The following is a 22,240-nucleotide window of genomic DNA, read 5'->3' as shown; positions in this document are numbered from 1 at the left end:
CAGAGCGACGCCCTGGAGGGGCAGAGCATCACCCCCTGGTGGGCAGAGCGTCGCCCCCTGGTGGGCGTGCCGGGTGGATCCCGGTTGGGCGCATGCGGGAGTCTGTCTGACTGTCTCTCCCCGTTTCTAGCTTCAGAAAAATGCAAAAAAAAAAAAAAAAAGAAAGAAAGAAATCGAGGTTTGCACAGGCATAATTTACTGTCACCATAATTGGCTGTCACAGGGAAATTCATGGGGCCTATGGTACATTCATTGTATTCATGGCCCCTTTTGGCTTCCTTGTACCCATGCTATTTTCCCTGTAACTTTGTAGCCTCCTCCACTCTGATTCTAAATTGAGCTTGTGACTTGCTTAGCCAAATAGAATGTGGAGAAAGTGACACAGTGCCATTTTCCTGGACTTGGCCTCAAAAGGCTTTGTATGCTACATCTTTCTAGGAATCCTGCCACCTCCATGTGGACAAGCCCAAGGTAAGCTGCTTCAGGATGTGAGTATGTGGAGGAGAGCCCAACAGTCCCATTTGACATTATGTTGGACCAGCCTGCAACTAGCTGGCCCCCAAATATATGAGAGATCCCAGCCAAGATCAGCAGTTACTTACTACACATCTTACAGTTGACCACAAAGCATTAACTGTATACATCCAAAACCAGAGCTGCCCAGCTGATCCATAGACTTGTTTACAATAATAAATGTGTAGTGTTTAAGGAGCTGTTTGTTACAAAGCAAAAGCTAACTGATATAGAACTTCAAAGATGAACAAATCTTAATGAGTACAATACCACAAAAACTGGCCCCACTGACTATAGAGACAAGGTAGAAAAATTTATCTTCAATTATTGCCTACATATACCATGTGGAGCCCAGTTGGTTTATGAGAATTTACTAGATATGGCTCCAATTGAAAATGCTCATGAGACAGTTCTTGGCCCTGCCTGGTTGAAATAAAAATTGAACAGCCATGGAAAAACCACAGCTAAGAGGCCACATCTCTGTGCCCACCTCCATCCCCACTGCCATGATGCTAAAACCTTGGGTATGGAGCACAGCCCTGGGAGCCTCTTAGGGACAGATGTGCGGTGGGTGGGAGATTACACATGGACAATCACAACCCACTGGTGGAATGGCAAGAGGATAGGGAATTTTTAAAATTACTTTTATTTATTTATTCATTTTAGAAGAGAGAGAGAGAGAAGGGGGGAGGAACAGGAAGCTTCAACTCCCATATGTGACTTGACCGGGCAAGCCCAGGGTTTTGAACCGGCAACCTCAGCATTCTAGGTCGAGGCTTTATCCACTGCGCCACCACAGGTCAGGCCAGGATAGGGAATTTAACAATGGATCTCTACTTGTTGCACTCCAGAAGACTGCCAGGAGCTACTGACTGTTCCACAGGACGTTCGTGTCAGGAGACAGAGACACTCCCCATGGACAACTGTAAACACAGCTCTTGTAAGAGAAACTCTGGAGTCAGAAAGTGGGGGCACCACAGTATCAGTCAGCAGCTGGAGGAAACAGTAGGAAAACGTTTTGGAGAAGCTACTTGGGGACACATCTGAGGAACATTAGGTAAAGGTGACTTCAGGATGGATTTCTGCAGCCCTTTTAGGAAAGCCAGAAAGGCAACCAGTCCTGTTAATGAGCTTGTGGGGAAACAGCAAAGCCATCCAGGGATAAGGAAAGGTGTTGACCTAGTTGGTGCTCCTGGGATGGAACCAGATGGCCATTGACAGAGCTTGGAAGTCCAGGATTTAGTAAGTGGAGTGACTGTCACCCACATGGGGACAACATGTCTTGTAGCTAGTGGGTCGCTGTAAATTCCTGGAAAATCTAAATCACGCAGGCAGTAATGCCTTTAACTGGAGCTTCAGAAATTGTGACCACAGCCCCTTGGGTTTCCTTTAATGGTTTACACACAAACCTCTGGCATCCACAACTGGGTTAGCTAAGAATAACAGCGAGGGCAGCAGCGGGGACACCGTTTCTAAATCCCCACGAATCTCCATTTAAAATCAGAGTAACTAGATAATAAAGCCAATCATGTGGTCAAAGTGTACAACCAAACTAGATGACAACATGTACCCATTCACCCACAGTACAAGCCAGTAAGGACCAACCACTGACAGCCCCCAGAGACTTGCATGGAGTCAGCATCTCTGCAGCAAAACAGGGCAGGTCAATTTAAGAACAGCGAGCTGAGACCAGGAAGTGTTTTTCTTGCCCCAACAGTTGATACGTGTGAGGGGTTCAGCATAAGCAGGAAGATGACATTGGAAAACAACAATGCTGAATGGAATGAACAGTATACATATCTACCCATATACACGGAGAGGAAATGGAGCACGTAGCTGCTATGAACTCTCCAAACCCTGGAAGATGGAGGAGAGTCCCTACACCTCTCCTGACCTTGGGCTGCTTGCTGCATTTGCTGATGGAGGGGTGGCCCAGGAAGAGACAAACTGGGTCCTCGGTCATTCTGTAAGTTCTCACGGGGGTGTGCTGGGCTCCTTGTGACCCCGCCATCTCATCCTTAAAAAATCCCTAGATTAAGGCCTAGACACCTACACTCTATCCATGGCTGCTGAAACTGCGGGAAAAACATCTCACTTCTCTGAGTCTTTGTCTCCACGTCTGTAAAATGGAAATACTGTACTTTTAATAAATGCTGTCCTGATTATCTCAAGAGACTCCAAAATAGATCAAAGGAGACCATAGGTTTGGAAGTGGGGTTCAAGCGATGTTCACACAATCATGAGTTCAGGTGGCAATTCTGCCTCTTACAACTGTGGGATCTTAGGCAACCCACAACTCCTAGTAGTAATGGTCACCATCACCATCACCAATCACCATGATCATCATCGTTGTCATCATCATCATCATCATCATCATCTGCATTGCAGGGTTTCTGTGAGAATGAAATGAAGTGATAAGAGAAAGCACTTAGTGGTCTGGCGCATTCACTAAACGTTACCTACTAATGTTGTAACGATGTTTTTGCTAATTAGGGTCCTCTTGTGAAGACTGTTGAGATATATTTTATGCTCTTCCCTCTCACAAACACCAGAGGGCGACATAGACGGCGGGACCCCAGCAACAAGCCTGCCTGACGCAGCGCCATCACTGGCCACGCAGTGGCGCATTAAGCACATGATGTCTGCTTTTCCGCAGAGTTTGGGGAGCAGAGAGCTGCTGGACTGAGAGGGAAGATAAGGGTCAAGGGGAACCCTGGGAGCTGAGGAGGCCTGAACCAGAGGCTTTTGGGGGTCCCTAGACCGAGTTCCCGGAACACAAAAGGATCTTGGAGTCTCTTTGAATGTGAAGGCTCCCCCTTCCTCCTAGCGCTGCCTTCCCCAGGCAGCCTCAGAGCTGGCAAGCCTGAAAGAGGGAGCGCGCATCTGCGCGTTCCTCCTCTCCTCTCTGTAGCTCATTCATCTGCGGCTGTGATACGCCGTTGCTATGGAGACCTGATGCAGGCGGAGGGGAGGGAGGCCCCGGGTGACGTCCGCGCCGCTCGCAGTTGGTCTCCCGTGGCCTCCCAGTTCTTGCCTATTTTGGAAGAGAGCCGCAGCCCTTCTGCTGATGCGCGCACGCTGGCGCCTTTTAAAGGCAACCGGCGGAGTGGCGGCTCCGCCAGAGTCCGGGAGCTGCCCCCTCCCCCGAGCCGCGAGCCCGGCGCGGGGCTTGGGCCTGGGAAGCCCCCTGCACCATACTCGCCCCCTCCCGTGCCCCCCACCCCCCCACACACCTTAACGCCCTTCACTCACTCTGGGGGAATTTCAACCGTGGAGAAAGGGAGTCCTGCTTTTACCCTTCACCGCCCCCCCCCCCCCCCCCCCCCGGCCCTCACAACAGGGGAGACTCTTCTTCCATAGGAACCTTGGAAGGAAACAAGATGCCAGGCCTAACGCGTTTGAGGATCCTCTCTGGACAAGGCCACAGAGTGAGAAAAAAAACAGGTGAGGACCTCACTGCCCGCGAGGCCACCCCGGGTCTCTGGAGAGCCACCCCTCCTGCCTCAACTTCTTTCCTTGGGCTTGGCCTGGGGTTAGGTTAGATCTTAGCTAGAAGGCCCCTTAGCAGTTTCCCCAACCCCTTCCTTAAATTCAGTGAGAAACTGAGGCCCAGAGAAAAGTAGTAACTTGACCAGGGTCACAGGCATGTTCCTGAGGAGCATGGTCCAGAGCCCAGGGATGCTGACTTCGCAGACAGAGGTCAGTCAACCCCGTTCCTTGGTGTTGAAAATAGATGGCGCCAAATGCCAGTCTCTGGCCCCTGCCCTGCGCCCAGTGGAGGGGCCGAGGGCCTCCCTTCCCACTGTGGCACCAGCTGCAATTTCTCCCCAGGCGGGCTCTCTGGATCCACCTTATTCTGGATGAGCTTCTGGATGACCACGGACTCTAGGACCAACCAACCAGGTTGCTGCTCATGAACGTCTGCTTCCATCTAAGGCTTCCTGCAGCCTGCCGGCTCACTGGGTCTTTCTTGAGCCAAACCTTTCCAGACTGCTGACAAGTGCCCACTGGCCTCAGGACGGAGGTGTGGCCTGCAGGCTCTGGCAGGGCTCCCAGGGCCAGGTGAACCCAGCTCTTCCGACTCCTTGCACAGCCCTGACGATGCCTGTCCTCGCCCTGCTGCGCCCACAGGGGCATTTGACCAGGCCTTGTGGAAGACAGCTGTGAAGTACTTGACCAAGCTCAAGGAGCTGTGTAGGTCCCAGAAACCTCTGGGCCTCTTCTCTGGACCAGGGCTGGGGACCCAGAGGTAGATCCAGTCCAGCCCAACTATGGAGACCAAGTCTGGCAAAAGAGGGAAATTCATGCTCTGGAGAAGTTAGCCCTGATCCTTGAATGATTTTTCCAAGGGGCATCCATTGCCAGGGCCGAGTCTTCAATGCACAGAAGGGGAAACTGAGGCAGCCTTCCAAGAGACATTATTTACCAAGGCCACATGGCAGTCAGTGCATATTGAGACTAGAACCCAGCACCCTGCCTCTTGGCCCAGGCTCCTTCTCTTCACCCTGATCCAAGGGGCCAGACTTTGAGAGACGCACAAAGGCCGCCGCGCTGTGAGCAGGGACCCGGTTCGGAGGCCACCTCTACTCGGTGTTGGCCATGTTGCACGAGCCACTCTCTTCTCTGCACTAGGCTGTCACTCCAGGTGGATGATCTCTGGGGGCCCTCCCTCCAACTGTGAGTCTGGGATTCTCTGAAATGGGGTATCTTGCCAGGCTGTGAAATCCCTCTGCGGTGGTCTGTGGGACACTTCTGGGGCTCTTTCCTCCTCCCATCAGACTGAAGCCAAGGAGTATGGAAGCAGGAGTTGCTTCAGCCACAGGCGGTATGGACCTCTCTGAGATGACCTGTTTTCACCCCATAAAACTCATCGGATCTCTCCACTGGTGAGTCCCTGATGCACTTGGCACAGGCCCGCGAGAACAGCCCCTGATAAGTTGGGTTTGAAGAAGGAAAACCCCAGGGTCAGTACTAGTGCCTGCTCCCTCTTCTTCCTCGGCTCATACAGGCCAGGTTGCCGGGGCCCAAAGTGGCCCTTCTCATCCAGGGCTGAGGGCTTGGTGCTCTGTGAGACTTCAGACCCACTCAGACCCTAGCACTGGGCACATGGGCTCGTCCCCACCTGAAACTTGGTCTCAGGGCAGCAGCATTCAACTTTCAAAGCCTGAGAGGCACTGGCCAGGTGAGACCTGGGCCTGGAGAGACTCAGCCCGTCAAAGATGGGAGGACCCTTCCAGGCCAAGTGGTCCAACACTGCCCTTTCGCAAATAAGGAAACTGAGGCTCAGAGAGGGGTAAGGGCCTGCATAACACCGTAGTAAGCTGGTGGCAGAGCTAGGACCAGAATCCGTGTCTCCTCACCCTCCTTGCAAACTCCTTCCCCTGCATCAAACACAATCCACTGGCATCTGGAGTAAGCCTACTTCCCGCTCCTCCCAGATCTCCGTGTCCTTGACAGGGGCTCCTCCAGCCCACCTCCGTTTCGTGCTGGAGGATTTGGGGGTTTTCTCTTCAGCTAGACCGTCCTTTCTCCTAAAGCTTCCTGGTGGCTTCTCCCCATCTATGCAGGGCACATCTTTTTCTGCTTCCAGAAGCTGCTCAATCAATAGGCCATAATTGCCACTACTCACCTCTTGTCATGGTTCAACCCGCTCCCTGAGTTTCAGAGTTCCCATTGGTAGGCGGCCTCATCCCCCTGATCTTGGGGGGGGGGTCTCTGGGTTGCTTCTAGGGTTTCCCTTCTGTCACTGGCCCAGTTCTAGGCCTACAGCTTTTCTATGATTACCCCAGCCTTTAATCCTGTCAGTTTCTCCTGGGATCCCATGAACCATTCCCCGCAGAATTCCTCTCCACTGGGCCTGGGGCCAGTGGAAGTAAAAACCACCCAGACGTCACAGGGCTGCTGCGAGGTTTGAATAAGGTAGTGCAGTATGAGGTATATAAGGTGCAGGTAAGTGCTGCCTCTGTCAACTCTCATGATACGAGCTGGATTCAGGTGGGAACAGGAAGACCCTTGAACTCGGAGCCTCTGATGGCCTAGGCCAGTGGTTGGCAAATTCATTAGTCAACAGAGCCAAATATCAACAGTACAACGATTGAAATTTCTTTTAAGAGCCAAATTTTTTAAACTTAAACTATATAGGTAGGTACATTCTTTATCAAGGTAGTGCCCGCATGTGGTGTTTTGTGAAAGAGCAACACTCAAGGGGCCAAAGAGCCGCATGTGGCTCGTGAGCCGCGGTTTGCCGACCAGGGGCTCAGGCACCTGTGAGTAGAAGGGGACGAAAGGACCAGGAGGACTCCTGATAATGGGGAGCGATAAGAGCCATGAGGGTTTTAAGCTGGGGAAAAACACGGCCAGGTTGGCTTCTAGAAAAATGGCCAGGACAGCATGGTGGCCAAGTACTGGAAGAGGATGCTGGGCTTCCATCCCTGACTGGCCAGGCAGTGCCTGAGCCAGTGATGCCCAAAGAAGGAGCACATTGCGACCCGGGCTGGAGCCCTCAGGATGATGCTGGATGTCTCCCTTGGCCTCGCCGGGCCCCAGCCTGGCCCAGCCCATTTGGTGCTGTCAGACCAGGCGGGGTAGAGGATGCAAAGGACCAGTGGGTGCCCAGGCCTGCTTCCACACTTACAGTGACAGGGCACGTGCTACCCCCTGACCAGCCCATGCCATCTCTTCAAGAGTCTTGTTTGAAATTATATATATAGGCCCTGGCCAGTTAGCTCAGTCAATTAACAGCATCGTCCTGAAAGGACAAGGTTATGGGTTCGATCCCCAGTCAGGGCACACACAGGAAGCAATCAATGAATGCATGACATGAGTGGAATGAGTGGAACAACAAATGAATGCTTTCTTTCCCCTGTCCTCTCTTTTTATTTTTCTATCTCTTAAAAAAAAAATTAAGTTCTGGCTAGATAGCTCACCTGGTTGGAGCATCATCCCGGAGCATGGAGGTTGCCAGTTGCTGGTTCCATTGCCCAATCAGTGCACGTACTCTGTTCCTGTTTTTCTCTCTCCCTGCCTCTCTCTCTCTCTCTTAAAAAAAAAAAATTATTGATTGATTTTAGAGAGAGAAAGAGAAGGGATGGGGAGGAGTGGGAAGCATCAGCTCATAGTAGCTGCTTTTCATATGTGCCCTGATCAGGCAAGCCCGGGATTTCAAACCATAGACCCCAGCATTCCGGGCTGATGCTTTATCCACTGTGCCACCACAGGTCAGGTGAACTGTTTTTTATAGTTAAAGTAACGAGTAACGTTTCATCATTCAACCTTTATTGTGCTCCTTTATGTACCAGGCATTGTTCCAAGAGCTTTCATTTCATTTTCTTATTAATCCTTTGATATAGCTGCTGTTTTTCACCACACATCCCTATTTAACAGAGAGGGAAACTGGGGGGCAAGAAGTTAAGTCACCTGCCCAATGTGAAGGAGCCAGGAATCTGCGTGGGCATCTCACCCCAGAGCCTCCCGCCTGACCTCGCCCCTCTCTGTCTCCCTCCCAGCGACCTGCCTGTCCACAGAGAACTCAGTCTGTTCCCCAGGGGCCCCTCTGCTGCAGACCGAGCCACTTCGTCCCCATTCTGCCTGTAGACCAGGAACCGAATCTCCTGGTTGAGGGGGGGACTCAGCCACCGTGAGCTGTGCTGCCCTTCCTGGCCTTCACGCCGCACTTCTTTTAACAGCCTTAGGCTACTGTGGCTTCTTCTGTGGCCCCTGTGCCCATGTAGTCTCGCTAACAAGGCTGCAGTCCTCTGTCCCACCCCAGCCCCACCCACTGAGCACAGCCAGGCCAGGGCCAGCCAGCCCCTTGACACACGACTTCCCCATCTCTCCACATCTCCTCGATTTGCTCTTCCCAGTCACCCATCACACCTTCGCAGTAGTCATCCCACCTGAAGGGCTTGGTCCAGCTCCCACGTTCTCACCAACTGGATGCTCCATGAGGCTAAGACCAAGCGGGTGTTTCCAAACCGTTGCATTGCCAGTGCTTGGCACAGAGTCTGGAACAACAAGCTCAACCCTCAGACGTGTGTGTGTGTGTGTGTGTGTGTGTGTGAATTTCACGGGGAGGCCCTGCTCTGGGGCCACGCCCTGTGCTGGATGCGGGACGCTGGAGGCTGGGTGTCCGTGCAGGTGGGAGAGACCGACAGGTAAACAAGCGGTGACAGTGCAGGACCAGGAAGCCCAGAGGGCGGTGGGGGACATTGAGGAGGAGGCCTGGACCCATCTGGAGGACCAGCAGGGCGAGGAGGAATACATCAGTGGGGGGACTCTGAAACCAGGATGGACTAATAGCTGAATGGTGAGGGCGGCTGTCTGCTCCTGCAGACCTCCAGCTCCTGGGGGGCAAGGCCAGCATCCTGTGCTCTTGTCTCCCCGTGGTGCTGTGGGTGTTGGGCTTCTGCTCTGCATCGAAGGGTGTTTTCAGCTGACGACTCTCCTCCCCCAGCCCCTGGGAATAGGGACAGTTTGCCTGGCTCCTTGGTGCATTGCTGTGCCCTTCCTCTCAGCCCTGCCTCAGGCCTTTGCCCAGAGAAGCTTCATCTTTCCCTGCCTGAGCCAATCTCTCCCCCTGCTGCCCCCTCCATGGTTCCATGTCCCTCACCTTCTCTCCTCAGCCCACTCAGCCGGCTCGGACTGGCTCAATGCGTGGGTGCCAGCGTGTACCCTCTTTACATGAGATTTGTTGATTTCATAACCATAAATAGAGAAGATGTTCTGAACACTTCACTGTGCAAGTAGAATTGGGGGAGTGATCACATAATGAAAGGGCCTTAGGAGAAAGGGACCGGCCTGCTAAGATGCAGATGGAGACGAGGCAGCTGTCGCCCACACCAGCTCGTGGTGAGGATGCTGCATTCACTGCGCAGACCGGTGGGCCATGGACCCTGGACTGGCGAGGTGCTTGGGGGTCTGCTAGAAAACCTTGCCATGGATTCAAACCCATGAACTCAAAAGAACAACCTAGTAAAACAGTAGAAAGAAATAGAAATCAGCCTGACCAGGTGGTGGTGCAGTGGATAGAGTGTCGGACTGGGATGCAGAGGACCCAGGTTCGAAACCCCGAGGTCGCCAGCTTGAGCGCAGGTTCATCTGGTTTGAGCAAAATCCCACCAACTTGAACCCAAGGTCGCTGGCTCCAGCAAGGGGTTACTCAGTCTGCTGAAGGCCCGTGGTCAAGGCACATATAAGAAAGCAATCAATGAACAACTAAGGTGTTGCAATGCGCAATGAAAAACTAATGATTGATGATTCTCATCTCTCTCCATTCCTGTCTGTCTGTCCCTGTCTATCCCTCTCTCTGACTCACTCTCTGTCTCTGTAAAAAATAAATAAATAAATAAATAAATAAATAAATAAATAAAATTTAATAAAAAAGAAATAGAAATCAGGAAAGCTAGATTCTTATTCTGGATTCATTTCATTCTAGCTGTGTGACTCTGGGAAAGTTACTAAACCTCTCTGAGAAAGTGTACAGAGGTCTTCCCCTGGGCCAGACTGGAGGCTCCAGGAGCCCTGAGACCCCACAAGCTGTCATTTTTCTTCCACTAGGACATTGCTCCCCCGATAGTCCCTTTACCATGAACTATGGGATACCCCCTTTCTGCAATGCAGTCCTGGGGCTGGGTTTGGGATAGAGATGGAATGGAGTACCTTGACTCTTCATTGCCAACTCCAACTCATGTTGCCATGGGAACAGGATGCAGAGCATCTCTCCTGCATGGCAGAGGCTACATCTACATAGCTACAAACGGCTAGAAGCTAATAAGGAGCCTGGATCACAGGGTTTCCCAGTTCCCCACCCTGAAGGAATGCAGGAGACTATTGCTCCATGGCATTTGAAAAAGTAGAGATAAGATGACAGTTTGGCGTGCCCTGGGCCCAGAGCTTCTGGATGAGAAAAGTAGAGACATGCAGAGACAGTCCTAGTTTGAACTCCTCCTCTACTCTAAAAGATGGAAAACTTCTGTAAAGGGTCCATTAGTAAATAATTTAGGCTTCCTGGGCCATAGAGTCTCAACTGCTCAGCTCTGCATTGTGGGGTAGAAACAGCCATGGAGGCCCTGGCCGGTTGGCTCAGCGGTAGAGCGTCGGCCTAGCGTGCGGAGGACCCGGGTTCGATTCCCGGCCAGGGCACACAGGAGAAGCGCCCATTTGCTTCTCCACCCCTCCGCCGCGCTTTCCTCTCTGTCTCTCTCTTCCCCTCCCGCAGCCAAGGCTCCATTGGAGCAAAGATGGCCCGGGCGCTGGGGATGGCTCCTTGGCCTCTGCCTCAGGCGCTAGAGTGGCTCTGGTTGCAATATGGCGACGCCCAGGATGGGCAGAGCATCGCCCCCTGGTGGGCAGAGCGTCGCCCCTGGTGGGCGTGCCGGGTGGATCCCGGTCGGGCGCATGCGGGAATCTGTCTGACTGTCTCTCCCCGTTTCCAGCTTCAGAAATGAAAAAAAAAAAAAAAAAAAAAAAAAAAAAGGAAACAGCCATGGACAGTAGGTAGGCAAAGGGAGGTGGCTGTGTGCCAATAAAATTTTATTTACAGAAACACACAGTAGGCCATATTTGGCAATATTTGGCATGCAGGCCAGGATCTGTAGACCCCGGTGGTACTGTATAATGCCAGAGAAGGAGCCTGGGCAGGGGGCCTAAGGCCCAGCATTGCCAGTGACTTGCTGTGTAACACTGAGTAAGTCATTGCCTGTTTCCGAGTCTCAGTTTCACCATCTATCAAATGAGCATAATAATATCAGTCAGATTTGTCATGAGAATAGGCTAACAGGTCAGAGCACATCTGAAGTCTTTTCATCTCTCTGTTCCATCCCTTATGTAGAGCTCACCCCCTCCCCAGGGCATGCCCTTGACTGCTGAGTGTGGCAGCAGCCCACTGGAAGGGAATGGCGTTTCTCTCTCGAGTCAGATTCTTGGTCTAGCTTTCCAACCTTCAGCCCCAAGTGACCTCATTTTTGTAGCAAACCAGGCAAGGAGGAAACATGGAATCCCTTCTTTTCCACCATCCAGTCACTTGGCAGGAGGCTACAGTTCACTGAAGAAAGTGATGTAGCTGCAGTGGCTGGCAGCCAGACTTCAGAAGAGGCCTTTGAGACTTAGGTTGGGACTAGAATGAAGACAGGTCAGCTTCAGTACTCCTCTAGATTGTTCACCTGTGGCCCCAGCACCCTGGGGTGTGAGTCAAGCAGCCCCATCCATGGTCTGGGTGACTGCAGCACCACCAACTGCGTTAGTGGATCTTTCTTTTTTTTTTTTTTAAGTTTTTTTTTTAAATTTTTTTTATTTATTTATTCATTTTAGAGAGGAGAGGGAAAGAGAGAGAGAGAGAGGAGAGACAGAGAGAGAGAAGGGGGGGAGGAGCTGGAAGCATCAACTCCCATATGTGCCTTGACCAGGCAAGCCCAGGGTTTCGAACTGGCGACCTAGTGGATCTTTCTTGAGCCATTTAGTCCACCAATCTGGTCTGACCACCGCTGGGAGCTTGCATTCTTTGACATCCTGTCATGTGCTCTGGAGACCTAGCAAGTGATATTCATGTTCTCCCTCTGTCTCCTCCTCATAGAAGCATTTGTCCAGGGCAAGACAGGATGCACTTTGACAGCCCTCTGTTCAGATCTTTGCCCCAAGTCTCCAGAAAAGCAGCCTTAACCAGGAGTCTTCATGCTGTTCTAAAGAAGCAGACTCCCTATTCATGCTTCAGCTCTCTCCCAGGAGGTCATCCTCCCCAAAACTCTATGAAAAAGATACACCTTCTCTTCTCTGATAGATGTCAAGGGGTGATGTCCCTCCACATCCCAATAAAGCTATGACAAGACAGGGGCAAGGGATCTCACGGCCTGTTCTTGCTATAAGAAGCCCTTTTTCGGAAAAAGTAATAAAGAAAGAAATCAGCCAATCCCTCCTCGATGCCATCACCTCTTCTTGGTGATTTTTCGGGGAAGGAGTGGGCGGGTTGCTATGGCAACAGATGCGAGCTCCTCTCAGTAAAGAAGGGACCTTGATATTTTTTTCTCTCATTCTCTCTCTTTGCTGTGTGTGTGTGTGTCTGTGTGTGTGTGTGTGCTGCGCATGCCTGTGCCCACACCAGGAAAATTTTTTTAGAACTATAGAAAGTCTTTCTCTTCTCTCAGCTCCCCAAATATGGAGTGATGAAAAACCACTTACTCCTGCAGGCCAGGGAAGATTTGGGATAGTTCAGGGGAGAAGGGAGAGGTCGTGTGAGGTTCCTTTTCCCTACCCTTTTACTAGAGATTGCATGCAACAGGGAGAACTCCACAAATGGGTTCAAGGACTGGAAAGAAGAGAAGGTGCTGGGTGGAGAGAGGTTAGTTAGGGATAGATGATGCAAGAGCCCAACAAGTGACATCAGAGAGAAAGGGCAACAGAGGTGCATAGAGGCTAGGGGTGCATGCAAATCCATGCATACCATGGGATACTGAGAAAGACCCAGGGTAGAGTCAGATGTGGACACAAACACACACATGGACAGAGAGAAGACACACAGAAAACTGCAAACATATAACTACATACAGGCACAAACATAGAACTACATACAACACAAGAAGTCATAGACAGTTTTTTAAAATAAAGACAGGCATAGATATATGAAGATACAAAAATACTACTATAAAGATACTGCAGACAGGCACACAAAGACATACAAATGCAGTCATGGTCAAATGGACACACATACGTGCACACCCTCACAGTCTGAAGATCCCTCCCTTCAATGGCCACTGTCTCTAAACAGCAGTGCATTGCTAAGAATGCTGCAGGCTCCCCCAGTAGATTTGGCTGAGTGGTTCCTGCTCTCTATTTCTTCTACACACTCACTCCAAAGCCCCTCTCTCAATTCATTCCCTTGCCCACTTTCCTATAGTTTATAGGCTCTGATGTCTCCCCCATCTCAGGCTTCTAACTCTTACCCTGTTTTGCTGCTGCTGGCTGCCACTTGGGGTGACTCAGCCAGGCCAGGATGACTCACTCTGTCAGTATTTTTAGCAGCGGCCAGGAGCTCTCTAGTGTGCCAGCCGCCCCCCTCCTCCTGCTTGCTATTTTAGAACCATCACTGGTGATATAAATAGCTCCTCTCCCACGGCCTGAAGCTGCTGCCAGGCTATTTTTGGTTCTGCACGGTTAAAAATAGCTCCACAGAGGTGGGAGGCAAGGGGAGTGGGAGCCGGCCTAGGGAGAGGAGACATTGGGGCACACAGAGCTTCTCAACTTGAATCAGAGTGGGCGAACTAAGATGAGCCTTTTTATACCTCCTCTTTTTTCCCTTTCTAGACTCTTCTTTCCTTTCAGAGTGCCTCCCTTTCCCCCAGTCTATTCTCCTGGAAAAATCCGAGGGCTCTTCCCTTGAGCCCAGTTCTCTCCCCATGCTTACTTCAGTCCGAGAGCTCAGAAATCTCGACCTCTGAGACCCCTCCCATATTCATCCTCAGAGGAAGGGGAGACATCTAAATGGGGCCTACATCTGAGCAGTGTGTGGACTCAAGGTCTACTTGGATGGCCCAGGCAGGCCATATAGACAATAAGACTTGCCTGGTTCTTATTTCAGAACCATGGACAGCGGTCGGCGGCTCATTCTTTCACTAAGCTCTGTTCTGCTTGCTGAAGACCAGCTGGACCCAACCCACAGACACTTATCGTGGAGAGGGACACCAAGAATGTCTCTCAACCAGGGCTAAAGCTTCATCAGTGGGTGAAGAAAACAGGACCACCACCCTGGCTTTTCATACAAGAAGGCCATCCAAAGATCAAGGGCTTGTCCAAACAGAAGCTTGAGGGAGGGTTGGGTGGGTACATCAGGGGTAAGATAGAAATGAAAATGGAACTATCCCTCTGTCACCAGATAAATAGGGTTAGAGATTGTGACAGACACACACACCCTTTCTCTCTAACTCAGTTGTGCCGCTGAACACAGGGTGGTTGATGGAATGGCCCCAACATCTGCCAAAATGGCAAACATGGTCAAGATCAGGCTCCCAGACACCTTTTGCTTCGGCTGTCTCCTCCTCCCAGCTTGCTTGTCTTGCCACCGCCCTTTTCCACGAGGAGCGAGAAGTTCATTGACCTTAAACTTCACTTCTTGGTGTCAAAGTTCAACTCCACCCTCGCTCTGTGACATTCTACAGTCAGGCCAAGGCCCCGCCCTCATTTTTTTTTTTAAAGGTGATGTACTTTTCTTTTTAATTTTTTTATTTATTCATTTTAGAGAGGAGAGGGAGAGACAGAGAGGGAGAGAGAGAGGAGAGACAGAGAGAGAGGAGGGGGAGGAGCTGGAAGCATCAACTCCCATATGTGCCTTGGCCAGGCAAGCCCAGGGTTTTGAACCGGCGACCTCAGCATTTCCAGGTCGACGCTTTATCCACTGCGCCACCACAGGTCAGGCTTCCCTCATTTTTAAAAGTGGCCTCATTTCCAGCCCCTCGAGTGATTTCACATAGCCCCTTAGCCCCCAAGTGAGATTTCACATAAACTGTGCCCAGGCCACTTCCTTCTCCTTTTATGAGGGAAAAGAAAGGAGCCCCGTAGCCCCTGTAAAGAGCAATCACCGGTGCTGAAAAGAGAAAATAGAAAGAAGGGATAGGGCAAAGGCGACAAGACTGTCAAAGAAAGGAAGGAGATGAGAGAGAGAGAGAGGGAGAGGGAGAGAGCAGGAGGGAAACGTTTGAGGGGTAGAGGGCGCAAGAACTGAGACAGACCACCAAGCAGGCAGTGAGATGAAGAAACTAGTTCAGGCCGAGGGAGGGGGATAGATGAAGAGTTGAAGGTAGAAAGACTAAGAGTCTTAGCACTTCAAGACGGGGAGGGGGTAGGAGGGAGTGTGGAAGACAGCCTGAAAGAGGGAAAGGGTCCCTAGCAGGTGCAAGGACCTTGCAAGGTCCAGCACATTGCCCTCCCTTCTCTGCTGCTTCCCCATCCTCCCGGCCGGAGGCGGGGGAGCCCTCCGGAGCGCTGCGGAGGCAGCTAGGCTCCGCCCGCCGCCGCCGCGGCAAACGCCGGAGGATTCCTCTCCAAATATGGAGCTGGGATTCCCCGGCCCGCCCCCGGCCCCGGCCCGCGGGGAGACTCCGGCTTGCAATCCCGCGGGGGGAACCTCTCACTTTGGGGGCTGACGGTGGGGGCGGGGAGAGGGAAGGGGGGTACCTAGGTGCAGACTCAGAGCCTCACCGCGCTCTGGTTCCCTGCCTCAGTTTCCCCCGTCAGTAGTGGACAGGAAAACGAGGGATCACTGCAGATGACAGCGTGGGTGCTGGGGTTTCTATTCTTGGCTGTGGGGAGTTAGAAGCAAGGCCAGATTCAGCTGGCCCCTCTTCCTCAGGACCCACTCTCTACCCCTTCCCGGGGACTTAGTCCCCCACCCCGCCCACCGTGTAACTCTGCTGCTAAATCGCCACCGCCTGGCTTTGGAAAGGAGGGTGGGGAGGACGCTTGTTCTTTGAAAGTGACTAAGGGAATCCCAGACTGAGGAATCCCTCGAGAGAAACCCCAGCCGTGACCTCCCCCACGGAGGCCAAGGAAAGCCTCCCCCCCCCCCCCGTGCGCGTGACCTTTGTCTGGCAAATAGGGAGGGGGGGTGTGTGGACAACACTGCCTTTCCCCCGCCTCCTTCTCTCCTTCGAAAAATCGATGTCAGGCGCAGCCCCTCCCTGCCCTCTCCATCTTCTGTGGACGCTTCTGGCCGCCTTCGCCCCGTCTCTCCCCTCGGCTCAACGCGCTGGGACGCGGGGTCTGCACCCCGACGCAGGCCTTCCTAACGCAGCCCCCGCGGGCAGCCCGGCCGCCGCCAGCCCAGCCCCCTCCGCGGCCCCCTCCCGCTCTCGCTCTACGTCACGGGATGACGTCGGCAGCCGGGCGGGAGGAGCCCCCCCCAGCGGCTCCCGCTGCAGCTCGCTCAGCCCGGCCTCCCGCTCTCCCGCCCCCTTTCTCTCGGGCGAGCCCCCCACGCCTGGCAGGAGCTATATAAGGCGGAGCGAGGCAGGCGAGGGGGCAGCGCAGCCGAGCGGAGCCCGGGAGAGGAGAGGAGAGCGCGAGCGCAGCCCGAGCGAGAGACGGGGAAGCCGGCAGGAGGAAGCCACCGGCGCCTCGGGAGAGAACCGCAGGCGTTCGGAGCGCCGGAGCCGGAGCCGGAGCTCCGCGGCGGCCAGGCATGTACCGCTCCACCAAGGGCGCCTCCAAGGCGCGCCGCGACCAGATCAACGCCGAGATCCGGAACCTGAAGGAGCTGCTGCCGCTGGCCGAAGCGGACAAGGTCCGGCTCTCCTACCTGCACATCATGAGCCTCGCCTGCATCTACACCCGCAAGGGCGTCTTCTTCGCTGGAGGTGAGCACGGGGGCTGCCGGAGACCCGAGCTGGCGGACTACCGGGGACGGGGCGCTAAGGGGACCGACCCGCTGGGACTGCCGCCTGTGTAGGGGGCGAGCTGGGAAGAGAAAGGGCTTGGGGGGACCTCCCACTTTTCCTCCTGAGCTCTTAGAGCTGGGTGAGTGAGGTCTAGAGAGCTCGGACCGTCTCCCTGGGGCCGGACTTACGAGAAGAGCACAGTCAGGACAATGGCCCCAGGTCCCAGCAGCGCAGAGGCGCTCCGGGAGCCCGGAGAGGGAAGCCCGGGAAGTTGCGGAGATAGAGCCGCCAGAGCCTGGGAAAGCGAAGCCGCTGTTCGCGGTGCTGACAGGGCTTCTGCCGCCCTCGAAGCGCTCTCCGCGGTACCGAGGGCACCGCCGGCTTTCGAGGCGCTGCCCGTGGTGCTGAACAGCAGGGCAGACTCGAAAAGCGCTGTCCATGGTCCCGAAATCCATGAATGTGGAAGCCCCGGCCTCGACTTAAAAATCCAGCAACAGGTTCCCTGAGCAAGAGTCGCAGGCAGTGGGTCAACAGGTGTGTGCAGAGGCAGGTCCATGAGCTACTCCTCTGGATTTTCTGAACTTCACTTTCTGCGTTCCTCAGTTCTGCTTTGCATGCTAGTCTTGCTCCTGACTCACCACGTCTTCTCACCCTGCAGGCACTCCTCTGGCAGGCCCCACGGGGCTTCTCTCTGCTCGAGAGCTTGAAGACATAGTGGCTGCACTGCCGGGCTTTCTGCTTGTGTTCACGGCCGAGGGGAAGCTGCTGTATCTGTCTGAGAGCGTCAGTGAGCATCTAGGCCACTCCATGGTGAGTGCTGAGGGGCCTCTCTCACCTTTGGCTGGGGAACAGATGGGACACACGAGCTTTCTACTTCTGAAAATTTAAGAATTACTTGGGAGCGAGGACTTGTACCCTGCAAGATGCTATGTGTCAGAATTTTCTCTGATGCCTTCACTAATGGTTATCTCTTCTTCACCATTCTGTAGGTGGACCTGGTTGCCCAGGGTGACAGTATCTACGACATCATTGACCCAGCTGACCACCTAACTGTGCGCCAGCAACTCTCCCTGCCCTCTGCCCTGGACACCGGTGAGAGCCCCTTTCTCACTCCCTCAATTTAATCTCCCTCCTGCTGCCTTGCTCCCCCCCCATCTGCCATCTCTCCCAGCCATTCGCCCTCTTATCAGTTTCTCTCTTCACTCACCTAGATCGCCTCTTCCGCTGTCGCTTCAACACCTCCAAGTCCCTTAGGCGCCAGAGTGCAGGCAACAAACTGGTGCTTATTCGAGGCCGATTCCATGCTCACCCACCTGGAGCTTACTGGGCAGGAAACCCCGTGTTCACAGCTTTCTGTGCTCCACTGGAACCAAGACCCCGCCCTGGCCTTGGCCCTGGCCCCGCCTCACTCTTCTTGGCCATGTTCCAGAGCCATCATGCTAAGGACCTGGCCCTACTGGACATCTCTGAGAGGTAAATCCAGAGTTTTCAGACCCTAGGAGGGAGGCAGACCAGAGATGAGGGGAACCTAGATTTGGAAGCCAGGGGCTGGGAGGATGGAATCTAAGGGGGCAGAGGACCTGGGCGGGAGCGAGAGGCCTGGGCCAAGCAGGGAAAACAGAAAGCTGACCTCACCCTTTCCACTTTCCCAGTGTCCTAATCTACCTGGGCTTTGAGCGCAGTGAACTGCTCTGTAAATCATGGTATGGACTGCTGCACCCTGAGGACCTGGGCCATGCTTCTGCTCAACACTACCGCCTGTGTGAGTGTCCAGAGAAGCCGGGGACAAGACAGGGAGCTGGAGAAGTGCATGGGAGACCCGACCAAGAAGGGCTGTGATCAAGACTGATGCTGGGTAGATGCTAGAGGCCAACAGTTTTAGATGCTGTAGGGTGAACATTAGGGTGAGGAGTCAAGGTGGGAATAGCATCAGAACTGGGGGAACTCCGAGTGGTGAGGTCAAGGTGGGGAGCTGAACGGAGCAGGTGAGGCTAGTCAGAAGAGGATGTCTTGGATACCCCAACTCAGTAGAGAGGTCAGTAGGGCAATAGTTTAGGTGGTATTGTCTGATGTGCATTCTAACTCTGCATTTTTTCTTTTTTCTCAGTGGCTGAGAGTGGAGATATTCAGGCAGAGATGGTAGTGAGGCTGCAGGCCAAGCCTGGAGGCTGGGCATGGATTTATTGCCTATTACACTCAGAAGGTCCAGAGGGCCCCATTATTGCTAATAACTACCCAATCAGGTGAGCTGTAAGGCAAGAGCTGGGGAGGGGGAGCAGCTGAGGTGGGCATGGAGGAGACACAAATTGAGGAACTGCTTGGGAATGGACATCACATCCTTATGGGTGGTCTCTTCTCTCCTCTGCAGCAATACGGAGGCCTGGAGCCTTCGCCAGCAGCTGAACTCTGAAGACACTCAGGCAGCCTATTTCCTGGGCACCCCAGCCATGCTGCCCTCATTCCCCGAGAACATTCTTTCCCAAGAGCACTGCTCCAGCCCTAACCCACTCTTCGCCCCAGCCTTAGGGGCTCCCAGAAGTACCAGTTTCCCCAGTGCTCCCGAGATGGGTGCTGTCTCAACATCAGAAGAGCTTCCCCGACCTCCCAAAGAGCTGGGCTTCAGTTACCTGACATTTCCGTTTGGCCCTGAGTCTTCTCTTCAAGCCGACCTGAGCAAGGATCTTGTGTGTACTCCACCGTATACACCCCGTCAGCCTGGAGGCTGTGCCTTCCTCTTCAGCCTCCATGAGCCCTTCCAAACCCACCTGCCCACTCCATCCAGCTCTCTCCAGGAACAGCTGACTCCAAACACCAGGACCTTCTCTGATCAGTTGACACCCAGCAGTGCAACCTTCCCAGATCCAATGACTAGTCCACTACAAGGCCAGCTGATCGAAACTTCAGCCAGAAGCTATGAAGATCAGTTGACTCCCTGCACCTCCAACTTCCCAGACCAGCTGCTTCCCAGCACTGCCACCTTCCCAGAGCCTCTGGGCAGCCCTGCCCATGAGCAGCTGACACCTCCCAGCACAGCATTCCAAGCGCACCTAAACAGTCCCGGCCAAACTTTCCCGGAACAACTGAGTCCCAATCCCACCAAGACTTACTTCGCCCAGGAGGGATGCAGTTTTCTCTATGAGAAGTTGCCTCCAAGTCCTAGCAGCCCTGGTAATGGGGACTGCACACTCCTGGCCCTAGCCCAGCTCCGGGGCCCTCTCTCTGTGGACGTCCCCCTGGTGCCCGAAGGCCTGCTTACACCCGAGGCATCTCCAGTCAAGCAGAGTTTCTTCCACTACTCTGAGAAGGAGCAGAATGAGATAGACCGTCTCATCCAGCAGATCAGCCAGTTGGCTCAGGGTATGGACAGGCCCTTCTCGGCTGAGGCTTGCACAGGTGGGCTGGAGCCACTTGGGGGGCTGGAGCCCTTGGACCCTAACCTGTCCTTATCAGGAGCTGGCCCCCCTGTGCTCAGCTTGGACCTGAAACCCTGGAAATGCCAGGAGTTGGATTTCCTGGATGACCCTGATAGCATATTCCTGGAAGAGACGCCCGTGGAAGACATCTTCATGGATCTCTCTACCCCAGACCCCAATGGGGAATGGAGCACAGAGGACCCTGAGGCAGCGGTCCCAGCAGGGGCCCCATCACCTTGCAACAACCTGTCCCCAGAAGACCACAGCTTCCTGGAGGACCTGGCCACATATGAAACCGCCTTTGAGACAGGTGTCTCAGCATTCCCCTATGATGGGTTTACTGATGAGTTGCATCAACTCCAGAGCCAAGTTCAAGACAGCTTCCATAAAGGTGAGTCTAGCCCATATGTTCCAAGAACTCAAGTCCCTGTCCTGCCAGTGAGATGCTGGGGGGAATTAGATGAGTAAATTCCCCTCTCTGCACCTCAATTTTGTTAATGTTGCCTGCTGCCCAGGGTAGCACTGAGGATAAGAACCAATGAAAAACTATATGAAAGTTCCATACAAGTAGGTCTGGAGGGAAGGGGCTAGAGGTGTAGGATAAAATGCAAGAGAATCCTTGACTAATGGTTTGTACTTCTAAATTCTGAAGAACCTAGATCAGCCATCATCACCTCATTTTACAGATGAAGACAATCTAGGTCCCAGAGTTAAAGAAACTTGTCTAAGGTCATTTACAAACTGATGGAAGAGGCATTAGGGCCCTAGCTCAGTATTCTTACTCCCTAGAGGGAATACAGAGTAAGGGTTTACAGGTGTTTGGAAAAGTAAGAAAGACTCCATGTTATGACTCTGTCCTTTCCAAAACTATAGCCATAATTTTACTTCTTCTGTCCAAATTACTCCCCTTTCTGTTGAACCTCTCTCTGGTTATTCAGAGATCATTCAGTTATTGGGCTGACATATTTGAAGCCACACTATGTGCCACATCCTCAACTTATCTTTCCTAATAGGCCTACTGATTGTCCTCTCTCTGTGTGTCTTTCTCCAGATGGAAGTGGAGGGGAAACAACGTTTTGAATAAGTCTGTGACTTAACGTCGTCAAGTATGGCATATTGTCATCAAGACGTGGAGCTGCTCTCCACCCTCCCAGGACTGTTGGGGGGATTCTACGGGCTGGAGGGGGATATATCTGATTCCCCAGGCCCTGCAAGATTGGGTAGGGGGAGGTGGGAGGGCAAGGGAGGGAAGCTTCTTTTTAAAATTTAGAGACTTCCAGCAATCCCAGTTTCCATTTCAATCTGTATTCACTCGTAGTGAGTTTCCTTGAATGGGATTTCAAGCGGAGAATGGGGGAGTCTCACTTCCCCACCCCGCGCTGCCCCATAGGCCTGGGCCAGTTCTCCACTCCTGGGGGCCAAGCCACCCCTGGGCCTTGGTGGGGGAAAGGCAGCGCCCATTCAGGCCAGCCTGTGCCCTGAGGGGCTCTTGACACCCACGTAGAATTATCTACACACCAGTAACGGGATTTCAATTCCGATGGACTCTGCCGCCCTGGCGGCCCTTCTTGTGACTTTTGCGCCCCCATGCCTGGGGTGGGGGGCGTGAAGAGACACTACGTTCCTTTCCGATGGAGGAAGGCAGACCTGCCGCTGTCACACGTGTGCTTGCACGAGTGCGTGTACTTGGTGCGGGACTCACCCGGCTGCCAGACTGCCTGGGCCTGCCCCGGTGGCCACCTCGTGGTGCTGCGGTGACTTTGTAGCCAACTTTATAATAAAGTCAAGTTTGCCTTTTTGGTACTCATAATGTGAAGCTCCGTGTAAATAAAAAGGGAAGGGCGGAGACCTGAGAAGGTTGAGAGGCCCAGATGAGAGTCTGGGGGGGGGGGTCAGGGAGCCAAACCTGGACCTGTTGGCCTTTCTTTATTCGTTCATTCCTTTGTTCGTGCAACA

At 53.3% G+C, this 22,240-nt stretch overlaps 1 protein-coding gene across 2 annotated transcripts; it reads left to right on the top strand.

The window, feature by feature from the left end:
- The first annotated feature begins 16,584 nt into the window (after positions 1–16,584).
- Positions 16,585–21,364, top strand: NPAS4 (neuronal PAS domain protein 4). Of its 2 annotated transcripts, XM_066350363.1 has the most exons (8): positions 16,585–16,850; positions 17,530–17,681; positions 17,861–17,963; positions 18,083–18,344; positions 18,524–18,633; positions 18,979–19,114; positions 19,240–20,675; positions 21,336–21,364. In XM_066350363.1, the coding sequence occupies exons 1-8, from the start codon at positions 16,676–16,678 to the stop codon at positions 21,362–21,364; spliced, it is 2,403 nt and encodes an 800-aa protein (XP_066206460.1). In that variant the 5' UTR covers positions 16,585–16,675. The 2 variants fall into 2 exon arrangements, with proteins under 2 accessions (XP_066206460.1, XP_066206545.1); XM_066350448.1 differs by lacking the exons at positions 16,585–16,850; positions 17,530–17,681; positions 17,861–17,963; positions 18,524–18,633 and having other exon boundaries at positions 18,173–18,344.
- Positions 21,365–22,240: the final 876 nt, after the last annotated feature.

Source organism: Saccopteryx leptura, chromosome 1, assembly GCF_036850995.1.
Source record: "Saccopteryx leptura isolate mSacLep1 chromosome 1, mSacLep1_pri_phased_curated, whole genome shotgun sequence".
Classification (NCBI taxonomy): domain Eukaryota; kingdom Metazoa; phylum Chordata; class Mammalia; order Chiroptera; family Emballonuridae; genus Saccopteryx; species Saccopteryx leptura.
Note: the sequence above shows the minus strand (reverse complement) of the source record. Positions and strands in the feature narration are given on the sequence as shown.